General features: G+C 39.0%; 1 protein-coding gene across 7 annotated transcripts in view; it reads left to right on the forward strand.

Moving 5' to 3' along the window:
- LOC130117222 (RNA-binding protein Musashi homolog 2) overlaps window positions 1-19,726 on the forward strand; it is a 400,440-nt gene extending 380,714 nt beyond the window's left edge. For 2 of the 7 annotated variants that reach the window (XM_056285408.1, XM_056285412.1), the window contains exons 12-15: window positions 4,633-4,812; window positions 9,314-9,468; window positions 14,987-15,054; window positions 16,572-19,726. In XM_056285408.1, coding sequence (XP_056141383.1) covers window positions 4,633-4,812; window positions 9,314-9,468; window positions 14,987-15,028 — 377 coding nt within the window. In that variant the 3' untranslated portion in view covers window positions 15,029-15,054; window positions 16,572-19,726. Of the gene's footprint in view, window positions 1-4,632; window positions 4,813-9,313; window positions 9,469-14,986; window positions 15,055-16,568 lie in introns of all 7 variants that reach the window. The other 5 variants (XM_056285406.1, XM_056285411.1, XM_056285409.1 and 2 more) reach the window with 4 other exon arrangements.
- The last annotated feature ends 679 nt before the right edge of the window (window positions 19,727-20,405 follow it).

Here is a 20,405-nt window from a genome sequence, read left to right on the forward strand (position 1 = left end):
TATATAACTGTATATGCATGTTGTTTATTTTTCTGTATCTTGCAGCACTTTTGTAAGGTGCTATATAAATAAACTCTCACGTGCTACTTGATGTATGCCCTTGTTTGGAGATGATCAACATTATTAGGGTTACCTGTGAGTGTTGATAATGTTTTGGCTCAACAGTGTATGTGTGTGTGTGTGTGTGTCTATATAGTATATATAAACACACACATTTTTTAATCATCATCTAATGAGTCCATCTGCAATGAAGCTAATCTCCCATACCAAGACGCATTACAAAAGAGCGACTACAATTTTAAGCTCAAGTACAACCCACCGTTAAATACTGACTGCCAGCAAATCAACAAATGTTGCAGAAAACGAAACATCACCTGATACAACCCACCCTACAGTGATACCGTGGCCACAAACATCGGTAAGCAGTTTTTTTAACTTTTGGATACGTGCAGACTATCAACTAAGGAAGATTTTTATAGGAACACCATCAAAATTAGTTACAGCTGCATGCCTAATATTCAACAAATAATATCATCCCACAATACAAGAATCATCAACAAATCAGTGTCATCTTCATTACAATTGGTTTCCCCCAACTGCAACTGCCGTGTGAACGACTCATGCCCCCTCAACAGAAAATGCCAGATGAAGGGAGTTATCTACCAAGGTACGGTGACGAGAAATGACAACGACAAAATAGAGACATATGTCGGTCTAACATAGGGAACATTCAAAAGAGGTTTAATGCACACGTTTGTAACTTTAGAAACAATAGTTTAAAGAATGTAACATCTTTAAGCCGTTATATTTGGTCATTGGCAGACAGAAACATTAATTATTCAACCACTTGGAAAATCCTCTCAAAAAAACAAAACATATTCAACCAGTAGTAAAATGTGCAATCTATGTCTAGCTGAAAAATATTTTATCATTTGCAAACCAGAAATGTCCACATTGAATTACAGGAATGAATTGGCCAGCAGTTGCAGACATAGATATAAGCACCTATTTTGTAATTATAAATAAATCATGACAATAGACAAATACCTTCCCCCCATTGGACCATTAGCAATCATGTGTTTTTGAATTTTTTAATGTCACACCTCTCCCTTCCACATTGGCCATAAGTCCAAACCACTTATTTGCTCTACTCATGCACTACACCAGCAGATTCTAGTCAACACCACTCCTCAACTAGGTAGGGAAAACTAGTTAATTAAATCAGCTGGTTTAGTAACATAGTTAGAGCAAATACACGGTTTGGGCATTTATTTTCTGGACCTGGTTTTTACACCTCTGTACATAGATAGATAGATAGATAGATAGATAGATAGATAGATAGATAGATCGATAGATATAGTAAAGAGGGAAAAAGATACAAATACTTCCAACGCAGGGATTTGACACTCCTCCTTATGGACAGTCACCTGGCAAAATGGGAATGAGAGCACTTGAGGGGACCATACCGATGACATGAGTAAGAAATGACAGGAAGACCCTCCCACGCCCATGGCTTTGTAGCCCACAGTTTTCTCTGAGGTTTGGTCACTGAAGGCAAAAATGGAAGGGAGGTGGGGGTAGGGAGGGGATAATTATCAGTATAAATGAAGCCCGGTGAATGATACGCACTGCTGGGCCTCTTGATCTAGTCTCCAAGGCAACCTCAACACGCTCATTTGTTTTGTAGATGAGTAATTACTTCCAATTAGTGGTCAGTGGAAAAAATAAAGTCCAAAGAAGGGCCCATTGTTCTGGTTAGATTGTGTGAATATTAATAGTGGGACGGTCTGAGGCGCAGTGATATGATCAGTGATACTCATGCAGCTGTGGGTGCACTCTGCCCAGTCTCAGCCTGCATAACAGATTAGATGGCCGTTGATGAAAATATATGGCTAGGCGAATGAGTGCATGCAAGTGTGTGTATGTGTGTGCATGTGATTTTTTTTTTTTGTGCCTATATCCAGCACACAAAATCAGCACCGTACCTGCCTGTCATAATCCACCTGCTTTCAGGGCAGTGGCATGCAATTTTCTAGGCATTTTGTTCAAATTTTAGGCACCGGTACAGGAAGGAGGGAGCAAAAGAAGACATCTGGCCAGAAAGAACAACGTCTGTTCTCCTCCCTTAAATAGATACTACTGTTGTGAAATATTTGCAATTCATGTCTTTACCGTGAACCTTGCAACACCCCATGTATATGGAGAAAGACCTCCTTTATGGTAGTTGCTACATTTCTTGCATCAGTGCAATGAAGTTCGTAATATGACATGTAAGTCCATCCAACCAAATTTGATTGAATTTTTTACCACCAATTCTTAAACTCTCAAATGAAAATTTGTTTTGAAGCAGCAAAAACAACAAACAAGTCACTGTTATCAATTACAAAACAAGCACAAATTATTAACTGTGCTTTTTCGCAGTCACCATCCCCAATTCTAAAGTTATGTCCATGCCATGTTGAAAAAAACAGATGATTTGAATATCTGATTTTTTTGCTGTGTAAGGGTCGGACAACTGGAATATTAAGCTGTCTTCATATCAATCGTGAACTTGCAGGTATATCTTATCAAAATTAATTAATCAGTCATCATTAATTAAGTGCTAGATTAATTTATGCAAATCCTAAATTATGTGTGTATGTCTGCTTTTTATGCTGCACTGTACATGATACATTTGCTGACATCTTAGATGCTGATTTCATAGGAGAACATATTTTGTTGATGTACTTGCATATAATGTACTTCACTAGGCTGTGAATTCTGTGCACCCATCCTTCTTAGTTGAGATTTGTATTCATCTATTAGGCCAGTCAGTCATGTCCATAACAAATGCTGAATCAGCCCACTAGTCTGTGTCACTCAAGTCAAAATGCCATCTCCTCTCATGTAGACTAACCCCTTTTTTCTGGAGAAAATGGAGAAAAATATCCATTTTTAGGTTCCATGCTCCTGCAATGCTCTTGCAGTTTGCCCAAATCTGACTGTTCAAGCAACATAACAAGCTTTTTTTTTTTTTGCATGAATAATATTGGTATTAACATGAAAACTCTGTGAAATGTGACAATATGCTAATTTACTAGTCTACCATAGAGCTGCAAAGAAACACTTTATCAAATTTAATAACTGTATTATAAACCCGTTTCAAACACTGCATCACAAAGGATCTTTTGGCTCTAACCTCCCCCGCAGTTTTAAAGTGGTGACACGTCTTTAATATATGGTAACTAAATATCTACTAAGTCATATGGGTTATGCTATTATCAAATGATGTTCTTTTCCTTCATCATTCTTCCATTGATCCAGTCAGTCATTCATTTCTTTACACCCATTATTTCTCCAATATGAGTCATGTAATGTTTTCCTCATTGCCAAGGCCAATCGATTTGCTGTGACATTTGCTTAAGAAATGTAAATGGAATATTGTTTCTTGAGCTTTGTTCAGTGTGTCAGTCTCTCTGTGATGTACGTGGGCAATATGGGAAGCCTGCCATTTTTGGAGCCTATAATTTGATGGGTGGGCACACCGCCCACAAGTGGTGAGATCAGAGTGCTAAAATGCATTGGCAGAAGAGCATGGCTGGTGCTTACATTCCATTTGGCAACGGTGGACTATCTCACCATGAATGAGTAGAGGTGAAGTGGCTTTGAATAGTTATTCGCTCCAAGACCCAAAATAAGAAACAAACACAGAGCAGGGGAAACCCACAATGAAAAAAGCCAGTGCCACCAATCTCAACCCGTCTTGGAGTAGATTAACTCACTTAATTGCACTCTTTATATGAGCAGCTTGTCTCAGATTAAGAGGACAAGCAATAAATGTCAGCAAGACTTATGGCTGAATGACATTTTCTAAACTGTTGATAATCCACCATCTGTGTCAAAGGGAGGATCGTGCGAAGGGGCTAATCTTAAATGTGGAGTGCTTAGAGCCATTCCATATGCCTATCACCAATAAACATGAATGTCTCTTTGTTATCTCACCCGGGAAAATGTCACATGTAAAACCTCATTATCTACTGCTTTTTTGTCCAAATTCAGAGGCTTTAAATTAATTATTGATTGGTGCGCATGCTTTTCCTTTTTGTTGAATGTTAGGAGCCTCCTTAGGGGTTGCCCAGAATGCATTGTTGCTCTCAAGTGATAACTATTGACCCGTGTTTAAATATTTTTTCAGCTTCATCCCTCTAAACGATTGCAGGGAAATGTGAGGGACATATGTAGATTTATTCAAACAGAGGATTGTTACACAGTCGTGGCAGTCATACAAATTTTGCATCATAGCAAGTCAAGTGGAGGAATAAAATCAAAGGCGTCTCTGTAGTATCCTTTCAGCAAGAAACAATACATATCCCAGAGGCAGTTGTACACTTTACATAGAGAGCTGAGCTCTTACACCTCTGACACTGAGCATCAATGCCAGAGGTGACCTGGCCATGTGGGAGGAGCTGCCGGAGAGGCGTGGCAGGGAGGAGCCATTACACAGATAAAGTGGAAGGATCAACACTAAAACTGGTTTAATATGCCGCCGTGCTTGACAATCTGGACGTGTGACTTTGATCCATGAACAAGTTGATTTCCACAATGATGGAGTCCCTTCCCCTCCCCCTCCCCACTCTATACTGTATCTCTCAGGCCTCCCCGATTATGGGTTTTACTCTGCGCCCAGTGACCAGCGGGGGGGGCCCTGCTCCTTTGCTGACTATGGCTCCCTGGGGCCCCAGGCGGCTCAGATGCTGCACAGTGAGCATGCCACCTCTGCCTGCAACTCCCCCCTCCAGCACCTACACAGCCCGGATCAGTTTAAGAGCCCAGGTTTGTATATGCGCATCTTTCTCATCCACTTGTTGGATTTTTCAGTTAATTCATGACATTTTTCCACATAGATGGTCTAAGCTTTTGTTTCGTTCCGTTTTGTTTTTGTTTTTGTTATTTTCATTTCCTCTTGCTTTGATTGAGGAAAATGAACAAACATGATAAGACACCCCGCCAAACCCCCAAAAACAACATTGCATAAAGACAGCATATGCCCGAAAAAATAACGTTGCATGTTTTTCTTCTTCTTTTCATTTTTTTCTTCTTTTTTTTTATCATTGCATCTCTGTTCTCCTGCTTGCGCATTAGGTGCAGGTATAAACAGAATGCATTCCTCCATTTGCATGTGCAAAAAATATGATCAGTGGACACATGCGAATTTCAAGAGCTCAGATTTACCTTGTCCATATTATATGTCCTAATAAATATTCAACTGCAGAGAGCTGAATGAGAGAGTGAGTGATGGAGGTGAATGAGTTAGCAAATGAGTGAGTGGAAGGGTTTGTGTGAAGTGAAATTATTCAATCATATCCTATAAGTGTAGAAAAACAATCACATTTTTTATGGCTTTGTGAGTGAATAACCAGACAATCAGTGGAGATGCTGTACTGTGTTAAATATTATTATGAATGTGTACCTCAAAACATTTATGCATAATTCAACCATTACTCCACAACATGGGCATGTTTTGATGTTCTGTGCTTGCAGTTTTTCCCAGTGTGCTCTCATTTACCTTGTGTAATGATTTTCGTTTGCTTTCTGAAGTCACGGATGGGTTTGGCTCACTGTATAGAATTTACAGTTATATCAGTGCATGTGCCCAATCAATAAAAGGTTGGGTTTTTGTTTTTTTGATGATGGTGCTTTTAAAATCTATTTTTTGCTAAAGCCAAGTATTTTGTTTTATTCTTGGACATGCTCACGTTTGCCCCAATGTGACATGTCATTACTGTGTTAGCTTTAAAGTAGCTGCAGTCCTGCTGAGTGGAAAGAAGTTGTTAGGGTCTGAGTTGTGTTCAGAGATTTCTAGATTGGAATCTAGTTTAAAGGTGACAATTTGCAAAGCACGGTTGACCCACAGTAATCCTCATACATGTGCTTATGCCACCATAAATATGCAGCTGCCAGTGAGTGTGTGTTTCCAAAAATGAGCATGGGAATGGGCAAGTATGGTTGTGCCTGATAGGGTCCTCCTCCTCCTGTCTATAAAAAGGTTCCTGCAAGGCTGTGTAGAGGCATTAAAGAGGGCTGCTGATGTCCTGGGCAGTCTGATGGATGGGTCCCTCACTCCCCCCTACTGGTTTAAAAATGTTTACCAGCAGCCCCAGGCAACAACACACACACACACGCCAATATCTCTGTCTTAATACCGCAGAGATTATGGTAACACTACGAACCCAGATCACAGTTTTAATTTACTACAAATCCATGAAGTCATGCTGCAGTTTTTGTTTTATTGCACACACACATACTGGACAGGAGACTCCCATATCCCATATCATGGCATATACACTCATCTCATGGGCAAAATGTCAAAAAAAATGTCATTATTGATGGCATAGCATGTTAGTTTTTGTCAGGCAAACGTCTCAGAGTAGAAGGTGCTGCACATGTGGTACTCCTGAATTTGTATAAGGCTATTTGAGGAGCTCCCATTCATAGCAAAGCCCTGGATCCAAATATGAGCCTGGGGCTGCAAAGATTCCCCGAGCTCAAGGGGTCTTTATATGCAGCTTTAGTGCTCTATCATCTCGGTAAACGGTTCTCTTGCTCACTTTGACTCCAACTTTACCACAGCACAAAAATGAATTATAACTCGAGCAACTTTAAACATTACTTGCTCTTTCGTTAGAAAACACAACAAGACAATGTGCTGCTCAGGTTAGGACATCATACTTCATTCAAGCTTTTTTTTTTTTAAGAGTGCCTTACACATAGAAGTCAATTAGCTGCTAAAGAGCATCATACCATATATCTTCAGACCAGTGTTTCTGTGATGCTACCCCTGGGCATCTGAACGCTGGAAAGGATTAGACCAAGCATTTCATCACTAGCCTCCTCTCATATTCTAAACAAATGTGTCATTATATAATGAAGCAGCTAGAATAAGAACACAGTAGTCAAACGGTGTAGTCAAACACTAGTTTGTCACGCTACAGTACCACGTGAACTGCTCTGAACAACATTATTTTCCTACTTATGTTGTGTTGCTTAAGTTAATGGCTGAACCAGAGCAGCTTTCAAATTTAGGGGGTAAAAAACATGAAGCTTGCCACCTTGATCAGGAGACGGTGAGGGATATACTAATGGAGTCTACCAATCATAAAAAACGAAGATTGAGGGGCGTCTGGGTAGCGTAGTGGTCTATTACGTTGCCTACCAACACAGGGATCACCGGTTCGAATCCTCATGTTACCTCCAGCTTGGTCGGGCGTCCCTACAGACACAATTGGCCATGTCTGCGGAAGAGAAGCTGGATGTTGGTATGCGTCCTGGTTACTGCACTAGCGCCTCCTCTGGTCAGTTGGCGCACCTGTTCAGGGGGGAGGGGGAACCGGGGGGAATAGCGTGATCCTCCTATGCGCTACGTCCCCCTGGCGAAACTACTCACTGTCAGGTGAAAAGAAGAAGCGTCTGGCGACTCCACATGTATCGGAGGGGACATGTGGTAGTCTGGAGCCCTCTCTGGATCGGCAGAGGGGGTGGAGCAGCGATCGAGACGGCTCAGAAGAGTGGGGTAATTGGCCAAATTCAACTAGGGAGAAAAATGGGCGAAAATCCAAAAAAAATGAAGATTGCCATTTTAACTGTGAATTACTTAACAAAGCAGCCAACACTAAGATAAGAGCGTGCTGGCCAGCCATGGTAAAGTCCCCTCCATTTAACCTTCAGTGTCAGCTTGCATAGTCCTTTTCATGCAACTAGGGTTGCATGCAAAGGAATGATATGTTCATTTATCTGGCCACAGTTGCACCTCATAGCACTAGACTGTTCATCAGCAGTTAGTTCTGAGAGTTTGAGCAGTGTTGTGTTTAAAAGAGGGTTGCCAAAATTTTATTGAGCACATCAGTATGTTTGTGTGTGTGTGTGTGTGTGTGTGTGTGTGCGTGCGTGTGTGTGTGTGTGCACGCATGCATGTGCATGTCTCAACCTGTGTCGCAGGTTTTTTAGAAAGCGCATCGAGATTATATTCAACTTTTAGTGCATTGTAAGGTTTTGCTGTCACGCCTATTAGCGTTTCGTGAGTTCACACACTCAAGATACTGAAATAGCTGCGATCAAGAAGATTTTTCCTTTTTAAAGCAATTTCTGCAGCAACTTTCAGTTTGTGAATAAGGTTGAGAAAGAGAGTTATGTATAGCTCACAGCAGAGGAGATTCAAGTGCTGCCTTGCTGTTTAAAGAACACTCTGCCTTTTTCCCTCCCTCTCCATCTGTTTTATTTTTGTATTGGCAGTATTATTGGTCTTTGCCAGGCATATGGACTTTCAAAAGACATTTTATTGGTCTGAGGTTCTCTTACTCACATGGCAAAGGTGGTAAGTCATGTACAGTCTTTCTTTTTCATTGGCAGAGTTCAGACCTGTGAATGAACTTGGATCCAGCTTTTATGGTTCTCTTTTATGCCTCTGCTCTCTCTCTCTCTCTCTCTCTCTCTCTCTCTCTCTCTCTCTCTCTCTCTCTCTCTCTCTCTCTCTCTCTCAGCCCTGTGCCTGTTTCCTTTGCTCTCTTTATGAAAGACCTCTGAAGCAAATACCTATTTAGAACACTTTCTGCAGGTTCCTGTCAGCTATCAGTAAATCCATATATCATGTCATATGTGGAATGGATGAGCCTGCTTCGTCTGTAAGCCAACTCCACAGCAGTCATTTTAGCACCGGAGAGTCTGTTAACTGTGAATGTGCACAATGCAATTATAAATCAGTTGTGGCTAATGCAATGGTGGCCTTCTGATATCACTTTCTCAAGTATAGTAAAGACACAAAGACTAATGTCATTGTTATCAACACCTTTACACATCATGCATGGCAACAATGCAAACCTGCAGCCTTACCAGTTGTTAGCATGGTACCCTGACAGTCTGCTTGTCTTGTGTTGTGCATGACTTTTCGAGCGAATGATATTTCTACACATAGCACATTAAGCATGTAGAATATTTTTAGAAAATCACACCGGATTCATCCTTCATTTTGGTCACACCACTTCACATTTAAACTGAATCATGCACCATTTTGTACAACTGAAACAAAACATGTAGTTTCACAAGCAGGTGTCTTATCCATTTTACAACAATAATCTGTGCTCTGATTTGTGACTCAGTCCAAATATGAATTTGGTAATGTGTTTTTAGGTGTCAGTGTGCATTTTTCATCAATTTTTATTGATTAACTTTTATACGTTTGCAATAAGCATAATGCGGTTATGTCTACCTCTTTGTTCCTAAGCTGTTTGTTCCTAAGCTGTTAGTTCCTAAGCTGTTCCCTGCTGTTTTCTGTGTGCAGGCACTAACCCCTCAAGGCCCGGAGGCTTCCCAGGTGCCAACAGTCCAGGTCCTGTGGCTGATCTGTATGGGCCTAGTAGCCAGGATTCAGCTGTGGGCAACTACATCAGTGCTGCTAGCCCTCAGCCTGGCTCTGGCTTTGGCCCTAGCATCACAGTGAGTACTGACCTTAGATCTCTATTTAGCCTTGGTACCATCCTTAGGATTAGTTGCTGCATCTTTGTTCTTTTAAAGGAAAACTCCAGGCAATGTGCTCTGTTTTTGCCAGCACCGCTATGTGCAATGCAACCCCACATCTCTTGCATAACTTTGAACAGGGCTTACTTATCACAAGGTACAACAATCAACCATTAATTTTGTCTCAAACAACCACAAAGTACCAGATTCATTTACAGTATACCATGAGCAACCAAAAAGCAAAAAGTTACCTCTCAATCATTCAGTGCAACACTAAATTCAAAACTGTATCTCTGCATGCTGCACACTACGCCAACGTCTTGCACCTATACTGTGTCTAATAAGTATTAGATACTTCAAGTTAAGCTTCAGCCCCTGAGATATACAGTATTTATTTCTTATGTAAATGCTTCTACCGCTTTGTTGTTTAACACCAGACCTCACTGAAGGCTTGTGTCAGATCACATTTTCTTTACTCTTGAGTAACCCACCTGTCCCAGAATGGTCAGTTTGTTCTGTCACCTGGGCTTTACTTCCATGCGATTTTTTTCTCTGTCAGCGTTCTTGTCCAGGTGTTGTACTTCCCCTCTTATTAATCAGTTATCTGCTGATGCACCATGTCCCCTTGCAAGCATAAAACTAGCCCAGGTACAAGCACTAGCAATAATAAATTACTGTGCTTACAATCCCATCCAACCTAGCTAGCCCAGAAGGGACAAACACAAATTTCTGCTTGGCCTCATCACCAGCAACCTTTGAATAATCCCTCCTCATGCTCAAAAGAGGCAGGTGCAGTAATGCCTGGATCACCCTCACCGTTCCAACCCACCATGTCCTTGAAAAAGAGGTCATACTACGGTTAGGCAATGTAGCCCAGTGCATCCTAGTGGGGATACCATGGGCCGAAGAGAAGACTCCCAGAGCCATATATCACTGTGACAGACAGAGCTAAAGCGGTCCAACAAGGAACTTCAACCTGGCCAAAGTAATGAGACTTGGGATTTAAACTCAGACGTCACCAACAGCTTAGCTTCCATCTTTTTCCTCAGCCATAAGGCCACTGTTCTACCAGTGCAGCACTGAAATGGCAAACTGAGCCTTCTTCTTCATATAACAACTGCTGACATTCAAGGATAAAGCTGATGACCTCAGGCAAATAAAAAGGTTCCTCTTCATTGCGACCTGACGACGCTAATGAGCTTGGAGGGAGCTGACAGTCGAGATTAAGCTTCCATGAACTCTCTATTGGTGAATTTTGCTATGCTGGTTCTTTACTTTGTTGTCCCAAGCTAAAGCTCAGGATCTTGATTTTTACCAAGCACCGATTGAATCCATATACTCCTCAAGGAGACTCAATCACTCAATCACTCATCTATCCAATAGACAATTGGGCTCTACCTGTGGTTGGAAACTATCAGGACATGACAACCCCAAGCAAGGCACATACAATCCTTCCTATGTGGACACACAGGGTTTTACATCTCTGTCTTTTTTTGCTGTTTTTCGCCTGTTAGGCCATGACTTAATATTCATAAATTCCTGACTTCCACTGAATGAACAGACTAACTGGAAACAAGGAATTACTTTTGTAACTCTTGTTACCTGAAAGAAGTGAGAGAATAGCATGATTGAACCAATGACATTAATTGTAGTTATCGGCACCACAAGCATGTCTGTACCCAGGGTCTACAAGGTCCATTTCCCTCTCCCATGTGTTGTTATCCATTCCTTCATTCAGGGAACATGGCTTTTAGTTGATGTTATTATGTTATTGAGACATTATTTGGCAAGCGCTATTGCCCCAAAGGATTACATTGCAACTTGGTGTGCAGCTGTTAGCTGACACTAGCTTGTTCAATACTGAATCAATTTTAAAGGTTCTTCTGCCCATCACTCCATTTGACTCCTAACCATAGGAAAATAGGTCTTAGGTTAAAAAATACAAGAGTTTATACATATTAGTTTATCTTTAAGGATAATTCTGTTTTTTACACCACCTGAGTCTTGTTATCATAGTTTTCCCCTGATGCATACCTGTTATATCATATTGCTCACTGATTTCAATGTGGAGATTTTGGACATCGGACCACTGCAGAACATCACTTTACAATGACATCTTACAGAGCAACTGAACGTGAGCCTCAAACCTGTCCTTTCACCAACAACAGCAAAACCCAGTACTTCAGTTAGACTGTGCACATGATTTTCCATTATGTGTGGTTTCTCGGTTGTGCTGACTGGGTGGTTAGTTGATAAGTATTATTACCTATGGCAACTACTCTGATCATTCCTGCAACCTGAACCAGGAAGTAGCTCAGCAATGTGATCAACCACTGATAATATTGGACATTTGGGTAATTGCATTTACATTTTAGCTTCCAAATATGTGGTTAAGACAGTTAGGTTGAAATGGAGTTGTTGAAAAATGTCTGAGGCTTGTGTTACATTCCCCTGTTTGATGCTGTGTCCAAAAGTTCCACAATGAAGCCGGTCAATAAAATGACATCGTACCCAATATGCTCAATGGCCAAAACCTACAAAAATAAGCCACAGGTAATAAAAAACAGAATTATCCTTTAACCAAGTTTACTGCAACAGCCTAAAAAATGCTACAAAGTTAATGGTTGAATGCAACCTTCTATGATTGTTTGTTTGGTGTGGTGTTTTAAAGTTGATTGTCATGTGTTGCTGGCTGTATGTCTGGGATCTGTGTAGTGTATTGTGGTATTTTGTGGTGTTTTATTCATCATGGTATATCATAGTTCTTCTTTGTGCTTACACAGTGCTTGTGGTGTGTTGCATTAGTTTGTGACAAACTTTGTGATCCTACATTTATTTACGTTGTTATGTATCTCACTTTTTGGAAAAGTTCTGGCACCACAATTTTTACCTCCCATTGTAACATTCATATATATATATATATATATATATATATATATATATATATATATATATATATAGACGTGATATTTTAACAAGTCTTCATTTTCAGACACTTAATGGAATACAGTGAACATTTTAGAAAAAAAATGTATGGGGGGGTGGGGGGGTGGGGGTTAGCTTGCATCTGAAAGTGATAGATGACATCCAAGCAAAGGCAAAGTTTTCAAGAAAAAAAAAATACATTTAAGCAGCTCTTACTGGCAGAGCAGATGCTGTTACTCGTCAAAAGTGCACTGGCAGCCATGGCAGAATCCCATCTCAGGATGGTCTCATTTTTGAAAATGAAGTTAAGCTCTTCTATGGTATACAAGGCTGGAACACCCTAAACAGTTCACTGCCCATATTCTACCCAGTCAGTTAGCACCCTTGGCCGTCATCGTCTTGTACGCATGAGGAAATGGGAAGAGACGAGTAGCAGCTGCCTTGTTACAAAACATTTTTTAAGAATTCGTATTCCCCTGAATAGAGGCAGACTACTGTGCTCTGTACATATCTAAGGGAAAACATAATTACAGGAACAGAGATAATTAACAAATTACTTTTATTATTATTATTATTATTATTATTATCACTATCATTATTTTTATTATCATAATTATTATTATACAGTCATTGCTATTATCAGTAGTGCTTCATTCCATTATTATACAAAGGTTAATTTGTAATGAGTTCACACCTACATCATATTTTTTCTTTTGTTGGCGCTCACAAAGACCTAAACATCATCCACTCCATTTTCCAGGAGCAGAGTATTACAAACTAGTGGTCTATTTTCACTGTTATAACCCGGTGTTTTTGGGGGGGAAATGTATATTTCTATGGGTATTTAGATTTCTTTCTTTTAAGTTTTGCAGAAATTTTTAGAAAACCATTTTATGTCTTTGTTTTCCCCAATGACCAATCGTGAGCTTTAATTTTTTTATTACTATTACCGTTCAGTAATTCTCAGCACGGTATTTCACGGCCCTGTAATGATAGTTTAATTGCTCTTGGTTAAAAGCAGCAAGATAAAGACATTGTAATCACTATAATAACATCATGGAGAGACAAACCCATATGCTTATCGGGATTTACGTAAGGATTTCTTCCCCTTGAGGAGGCATGATCTATAAAATCAAAAACATCGACCATCCCCCTTATTCACAGAACGTTGAATCAGTTCAACAGTTCATCGATCAGTTCATCACAGATTCAACTCTCTGTGATTTCCCTACATGGATTATTGAGCATGCATAAAGACATTCCCTTTATTGTTCGCAAATTTTAGGATGCAAAGAAAATTAAAATTCGGTTCACAGGCTGTCTTAAATGTGTTTGTATTTTCACTTAATTGTTAAAAAAAAAAAAAAGATTATACTCATACAAAATCCTGTTCGACCTATCCTGCTTTGAAATTGTCCGGTAAGTCAAACAAAGAGCGATACAGGCATGAAGTGATACGATGCTCGGCATACATGGTGGTGGCTCTATCAAGGACATTATAATGGGATTGGATTTAGAGCTCAACTGTGCTTTCTGATTAAGCTTTGCCCCATATACAGCCCAAGTTATTAGATGTAGGAACATGACATGCCACAACCTCAGATGATTTCACTTACTTTGATGTGCCACTCCATCTGACACTTCCATATTTGCTTTGGCTTCAAAGAAATCACCCCGGTGTATGTCAATGATTATATCAATGATTAAGCTAACAGCAATGAATTTGACTTGTCTGTTTTGTGCAGTGTAATCAGTGTAGAATCACTTAATTAAGATGTTAAAGACAGCTCGTAGCTGTTGAAAACGTTTGTCTTTTCACTTTTGTGTTGAATTCAGAGGATTTCTACCAGCCTGTCTGCTGCACAACTTGTGATGGGAAATACTAATGACTGACGCACAATGAAAAATAACTCAAAACCGCACTAAACTGCACACAAATCATAGGGAAAATGGAATGGAAAATTTGAACTGAGAAATGTTTATGATCACATATTTTCTGCATGAATTGGGAGTGAATTAATAGTGTTCATGTTAGCATGAATGAGTATTGTTTGTATTGGATGAAGCCACATGCTCCTCATATGTTTGGATTTCCACTGTATTTGGATTTCCACTGTTTTGGCTGAGGTCACGGTAGCCTGACATATGAATATGAAAATTGAAAGTTACCTTTGGTTTTTAAGGAAGGTCCTATTTACTCTACAAGATATTTCTAATCACCCCCATGGACCATTGAAGCTGGTTAATCAAATATCAGTGTCATACATTACAGCAATGAGTTGGAGAGAAATCCCTTTTAGTTGACTGGACTACCACAGCTCATTTCTTCTCTATTTGGGCAAACATGGAACAAACCTACGTATATCTGTAACTATAAAGAGCATTGACAAATTCATAGGAAAACAGTGTGATATCTCTGGAACAATATACTCCTGCTTTGCCAAACTTTGTGAAAGATGATGGGCATCATCAGAAAATACCCATTCATGCTAGCTGAAAAAAGGTGATATGATATACTCACTTTTTTCCCTTCAAATGCATACTGACAAACGCACTAACTGTACACTTTTAGGGCCCGTTGATTGCGACAGCTTTTACAAATGGATACCATTGAACAGGTGGCCGGTTATCTCATCAGAGGTATTGCATTTTATTTACTGTGCATTTCTATCAATCTTTCTGTGCATTCATCACTTTATTACTTCAATTCCTCAATATGACATAGCCTGTGGGAAAGTGTGATTGAGAAAACAAGGACCTCCTCTTTACAAATAATCTTGTGGGATATGTGGTCAACACACTGGGGATTAATGAATATTTCTTTTTTTAACAAATAATTTAGAAAGGTTAAAAGGTTGTGCATGGCATTTCAGCCAAAACTGCCCTCATCAGTATTTTTGATGATGTCTCTGGTAGCTGTGATACATGTATGTCTCTGGACGCACATATGTGACTATGGAAAAGGCTGAATAACTAAAGTCATGCTCACACATCGACCAGCTCATTTGACCCTCCCAAGTTAATTTTGGACGGAGGCCACTCCATTATAGAGCACTTTTTTTTTAAGGAGCGCCACCCCAGTGTCACTTCCAGAGCCCACCAGTCTAAGTAATTTCCTCTGCTTTAGCTCAGCTCTGCCTTTGTGAGCATACAGTTCACCCTACATCACCTTTTAGACTTGGTCAGATGTTGCATGAATCTCCAAAACGTTTTACCCATGAGCATAAAAGCCACAAGTTGTGGCAAATTGAAAATTTCATGACGGAGCTGGTCGATCATATCTTTGACAAATCTTTTAAATTAAAAGTGAATATGATCTAATTGGATTTATTTTCTAATTGTCATTATAAACTGTACGCGTTAAAAAATATCTTGCCGACTATCACCAAAATTGCATACGATACATTGACGTATGTTGGAAACATTTTTAATGAAACAAACACGGCCACTAAAAGTGTGTTCGTTCTTGTATTTTGGGTATAGACTGTGTTCCAAGCTGTTTTGGTAGCGATGACATTGAAGCTGAGATTGCATGTGGCACAGCTGCATGTATTGAATTAATTTCTGCATACGAAGGGGCACTTGAGCCAAGCATTCTGAGTAATATAGCATCAGTATCTCAGCCATGTAGACGTTAGACCTAGATGAGTGCTATGAGTGGTTAGCGAGGGTAAGGAGCTAGTTAGCCATCTTCAATGCTAATCTTTCTTGCTTTTTATTTTCATATACATGTACCAAATATTAGATTAGAAAAATCAAAACAGCAATTCAGGCTATAGTCATGCAGTTGTAGCCATTATTTGAAATCTACCACACGTTATGGTGGGCATTACTGAACATACTGTTCTTAGATACTGAGATGATCCATCAATACTTGGCATGAATGCTTTATTAATCGCCGCATCCCATAGTAAAGTCATATATCTTGGTTTTTACTATACTTCATGTACATTGCTTTCGCAGTTGTTTAGCCAAATCTTCTGTACCTTGCAAGTCAGACAAAATATTTGAATGTGCAGTCGTTCATTCCTCTGGCCAGTGACTCTAAGTATGAAATGAGATATAGGAAGACTTACAGGTCATTATAGTCAGGGTTTGCACGAGTGAAATGAAAAGGCTAATGTTGTTGCTGTTCTGTTTTCTTTATCACCCAGCAGAGTATATCTGGTGGTCCAGGAAAGACAGGCCGAAGTTTCTAATTGGCTTTGTATGCAGGTGATGTCGTCCAACTTCAAGCACTACAGCATCACCAAGGCAAAAAGAATGAAGGTGGAACCATATGAAGAAGAAAAGAAAAAAGTTAGTCATCTCAGAAAAAAAAACAACAACTGCTGTACTATATTCTAAACCTCCTATAACTTACCAACCTGGTTTGGTATATGATGTGTTTCACATCGATTTCATTCACCTGTTTCCTTTTACTAGAGTTTTACTTAGTTTTAGAGGGTCGTTTTAGTTTAACCATGCTGTCATTTAATTTTACCTTATAGTATACCTGTGTAAATGGATTTTGTTTCACTGTGGGGGTTATAGCCAAGAATATTTACAAGTCATGTCTTCACCTTTGTATCAATGGTAGTAAAGGATAGACGATTGGAGATTCAAGTGTGTCTTTGCACAAAAAAAACTTCAAAGTGAAAAGACTTGAAGAAACGTTAATTTCGAATGAAAATAGAGGGTATCCAAGTAATAAATCTTAGTAGCTGTTTTAATTCTTGTGACGTCTCATTGTTAACCATAATTACCTATTTTTGGGCAATACAAAGAGGACTCCAATATTTTTATGGTCCTTTTTTATAAGTGTTGTTTTTGTTGTTTAGAAAATATATAAATATATATATATAAATATATATATATGCTATAACAAATTTCATATAACGACATTGTGAATTGAAACTTGAGAAAAAGAAATGTAGCTGTACATATTATTCCAGTCACAGTATATAACCAACTCAGTGAGAGAATAGCATATTTTTGTGATGGTGTGTCAAAGAAAATGTTATAGCTATGAATAGGGAAAAAAAAGAAGCTGTAAACAGTTATTGTTATACTTTTTCGGCTGGAAGACAGTAACCACCCCAGTGTAAAACAGAACATACTTGCTCTGTAAATACTCAAGCTGAATAATTTTACAAGTGTCATACCAGCAAATTTTCAAATGGTGAGTAAGTAAGCGCAGTTTTAAGAAATAAAACATACTGATTGGTATCTGTTGTCTAACCGATGAGATATCAATATTGTCTCAAAGGAAAGAGAGCGGCAATTTAATCCAAAGCACACTGTACTTAGTAGTGGAGATCAGAACTTGAACCAGGCATTTCACAGTGCTCTGTACACATCCTGACACTTTTATACTTTTGAGAGAAGACTCGACTTGTTTGCTGTATGTTACTGTTCTTTTCATCCTGCTTGTTCATTTCAGGACACATTATGTGAGCCCCCTGCTGGAGCCTTCATGTAATACTTGTCCTCTGAATCGGTTTATTTTGAATGAATTAAGGAAAGTCAACGTTTTGATGCCATACCTCAGCCCTGTGACTTCTCTTGTGGGATCATTGGCAGGTTTGATTTGTTCTAAAGGCAAAATCAGTGAAAACAATTGAGGGGTAAAGCGAGTAATCGTTGCACTGTGAGTAGTTAAGTACAGGCCAATTTCCATTTGCACATGTATATGATGGCTTTTTAAAACGGTCCTGTGCTTTGGGTAGAGTATGAAGGATTTTGGGGTAACCGTATGCTCGACTAGACATACAGCTGATAGTTCTGAGGTGAGTAAACAACTTATTAAGTAGTAATTGATAAAGTCCAGTGCATTGAGGCAATGCCTCTGGATTTCATCACACCTTAGACCCATCTAAACTATTTATACCAAGTCGTTATAAGACACTGAATTTCTCTGTTTGATCTGAGTTGCTGCGCTAAATGCTACAGGATGTTTGAGCGAGAGTCTCCCACTCGGACACGGAGGGACATTTGGTAATATGCTCCAAAGCGCAGTACGTTTTTTAAAGATGTTGACGGAGCGAGTGGTATGTACTCTTAAAAACTTTACCTGCTGCAAAAATGTGTTTGTCGTTTCATATTTACCCGGTTTTTTGTCTCATTACTACTAGGTCTTTTGTTCCAGCCAGGTAAAGGAAAATGCTGGATGCTTTTAAAGTAAACGATACGGAGGTGTGATCAAGTAATAATTTAAAGAATAACAGAAGAAAAAAAAGAAAAAAAAACTCTTGTAATGTTCAAATGTAAAAGGAAAAAAAAGAAATACAAAACTATAAAAAAAAAGATGCTTCTTTGCTGGTTTCAATTTTAATCAGAAGGTTTTATTGATACTTTGTCGTTTAATATGAATAATTGTAATATACTATTAAAATGTACTGTGCATCAATTGATTTCTCTCTTTCCATTTGCCATCACCAGATTCCCTGCGGTCTTTAGTTGGGTCATCCATGTATCTCGGTAGTGTGTAAAGAGACCCTGTTCACCTTGTAAAACAGAGTGCTTTGATAGCCGTGTAGTGGTCTATGCTCTTGGTTGTTCTCCCTTGCTCTACCTCTCCTTTCTGTCATAGGTATCCCTCTCCCTCATGCTCTTTTCTATCTGCTGTAATTACGAGTAGATGTTATGTAGGCCTAATTACTATAATAATTGTAGTTACTAGTGGATTTAGGACCAGTAAAGGGTTAGGGGTTTAGATAGAACTTTATCTACCTGATCACGTTATCCTGTTTTGCAAGCAGTTATTTTGATAGAGGCTCCTTGTAATTTATACCCTGTATGTTTTTATTTTCCTGGGTTTTTTTTTTTGTTTTGTTTTTGTTTTTGTTTTTTTTGCTGGCTTTGTTTTATCACTTTCACATGGTTTCAGCTAACCAAAGCTCTCATGGATGGACTATAGAGAAACAGTTGCTGTAAGATGGTATTGTACACAAGGCATTATTTGGATCCCCACCCTTGAATGTTTTAAAAGGGGTGTGCCATACTACCTTAAATGCTAATGCTAGATATGCAAAACTTTTATTTTTGATTATATTTTAAGAGGGACACAAGCTATAATTATGAAAAAAAGGTTTTATGTAAAAAAAAATCATATTTTTTTAAAAAATTCTAACATACCAATGATGGTCACGATAGTAATGATATCAATCATAGTACTGTTTAGAATATCCTGTGATATCTTTTAAAGTTTGTACACTTTGGAAATATCCCAGATGCCTATGGCACAACTATTTTTGGATAATACCGTTTTTGATCTTACTCTGACTTTCTTTTTTCTTTCTCGAAATTTTTACGAATACTTTTTAATATCACATCCTGGGAGCTAGTGTTTTATCTATCAGTTGTGGAGGTGTTCACACACAGACAGCAGACGTGAATTAGTGAAGGACTTAAAGACTCCATGAAACAGACATCTGAACCCTTTTCATCAAATGGGACACTGGTGGGGGGGGGGGTATCGCCAGGCGTTTTACAAATTGAAGGAGTGAGATGTGTATTTAAGGTGATTATGAGAAGATTAAATCAAGCTATACAGAAATGAAGGAATGGGCGTGCTGGTGTGGGAATAGCACTCTTGTGCTGTAATTCAAAACTGAAATAGGTCCATGCAACAGGGATCCTATACAATTAAATGCATCGGCGTTGTGTATTCCTTTGGTATTTAGGGCTTCAATGGTGCTTCAAATGCAGCTGATGCCTATGTGGAGTTAGCTCTCCCTAAATTACAGTGTCCTTCAAAATGTGCAGCGTTAAGGAAAAAAAAAAAAACAAGATCCTGTCTAAGACAAGCCTGTTTTAAGATGGAACGGCTGGCCGGCCGTCTCGTGTCATTTATCATGATAATGATGAAGATGGCATCATAACGTTATTCATATAACAATAAAACAACATAAAGTGTCAACCTGGAATAAATGTAAAAGAAGCAAAGCGGACGACTAAACAAATGGTAGCACAAGCTTATGATTTAGGTTTATGACAATAGATAAACAGCG

This window comes from Lampris incognitus, chromosome 8 (genome assembly GCF_029633865.1).
Source record: "Lampris incognitus isolate fLamInc1 chromosome 8, fLamInc1.hap2, whole genome shotgun sequence".
Taxonomy (NCBI): Eukaryota; Metazoa; Chordata; class Actinopteri; order Lampriformes; family Lampridae; genus Lampris; species Lampris incognitus.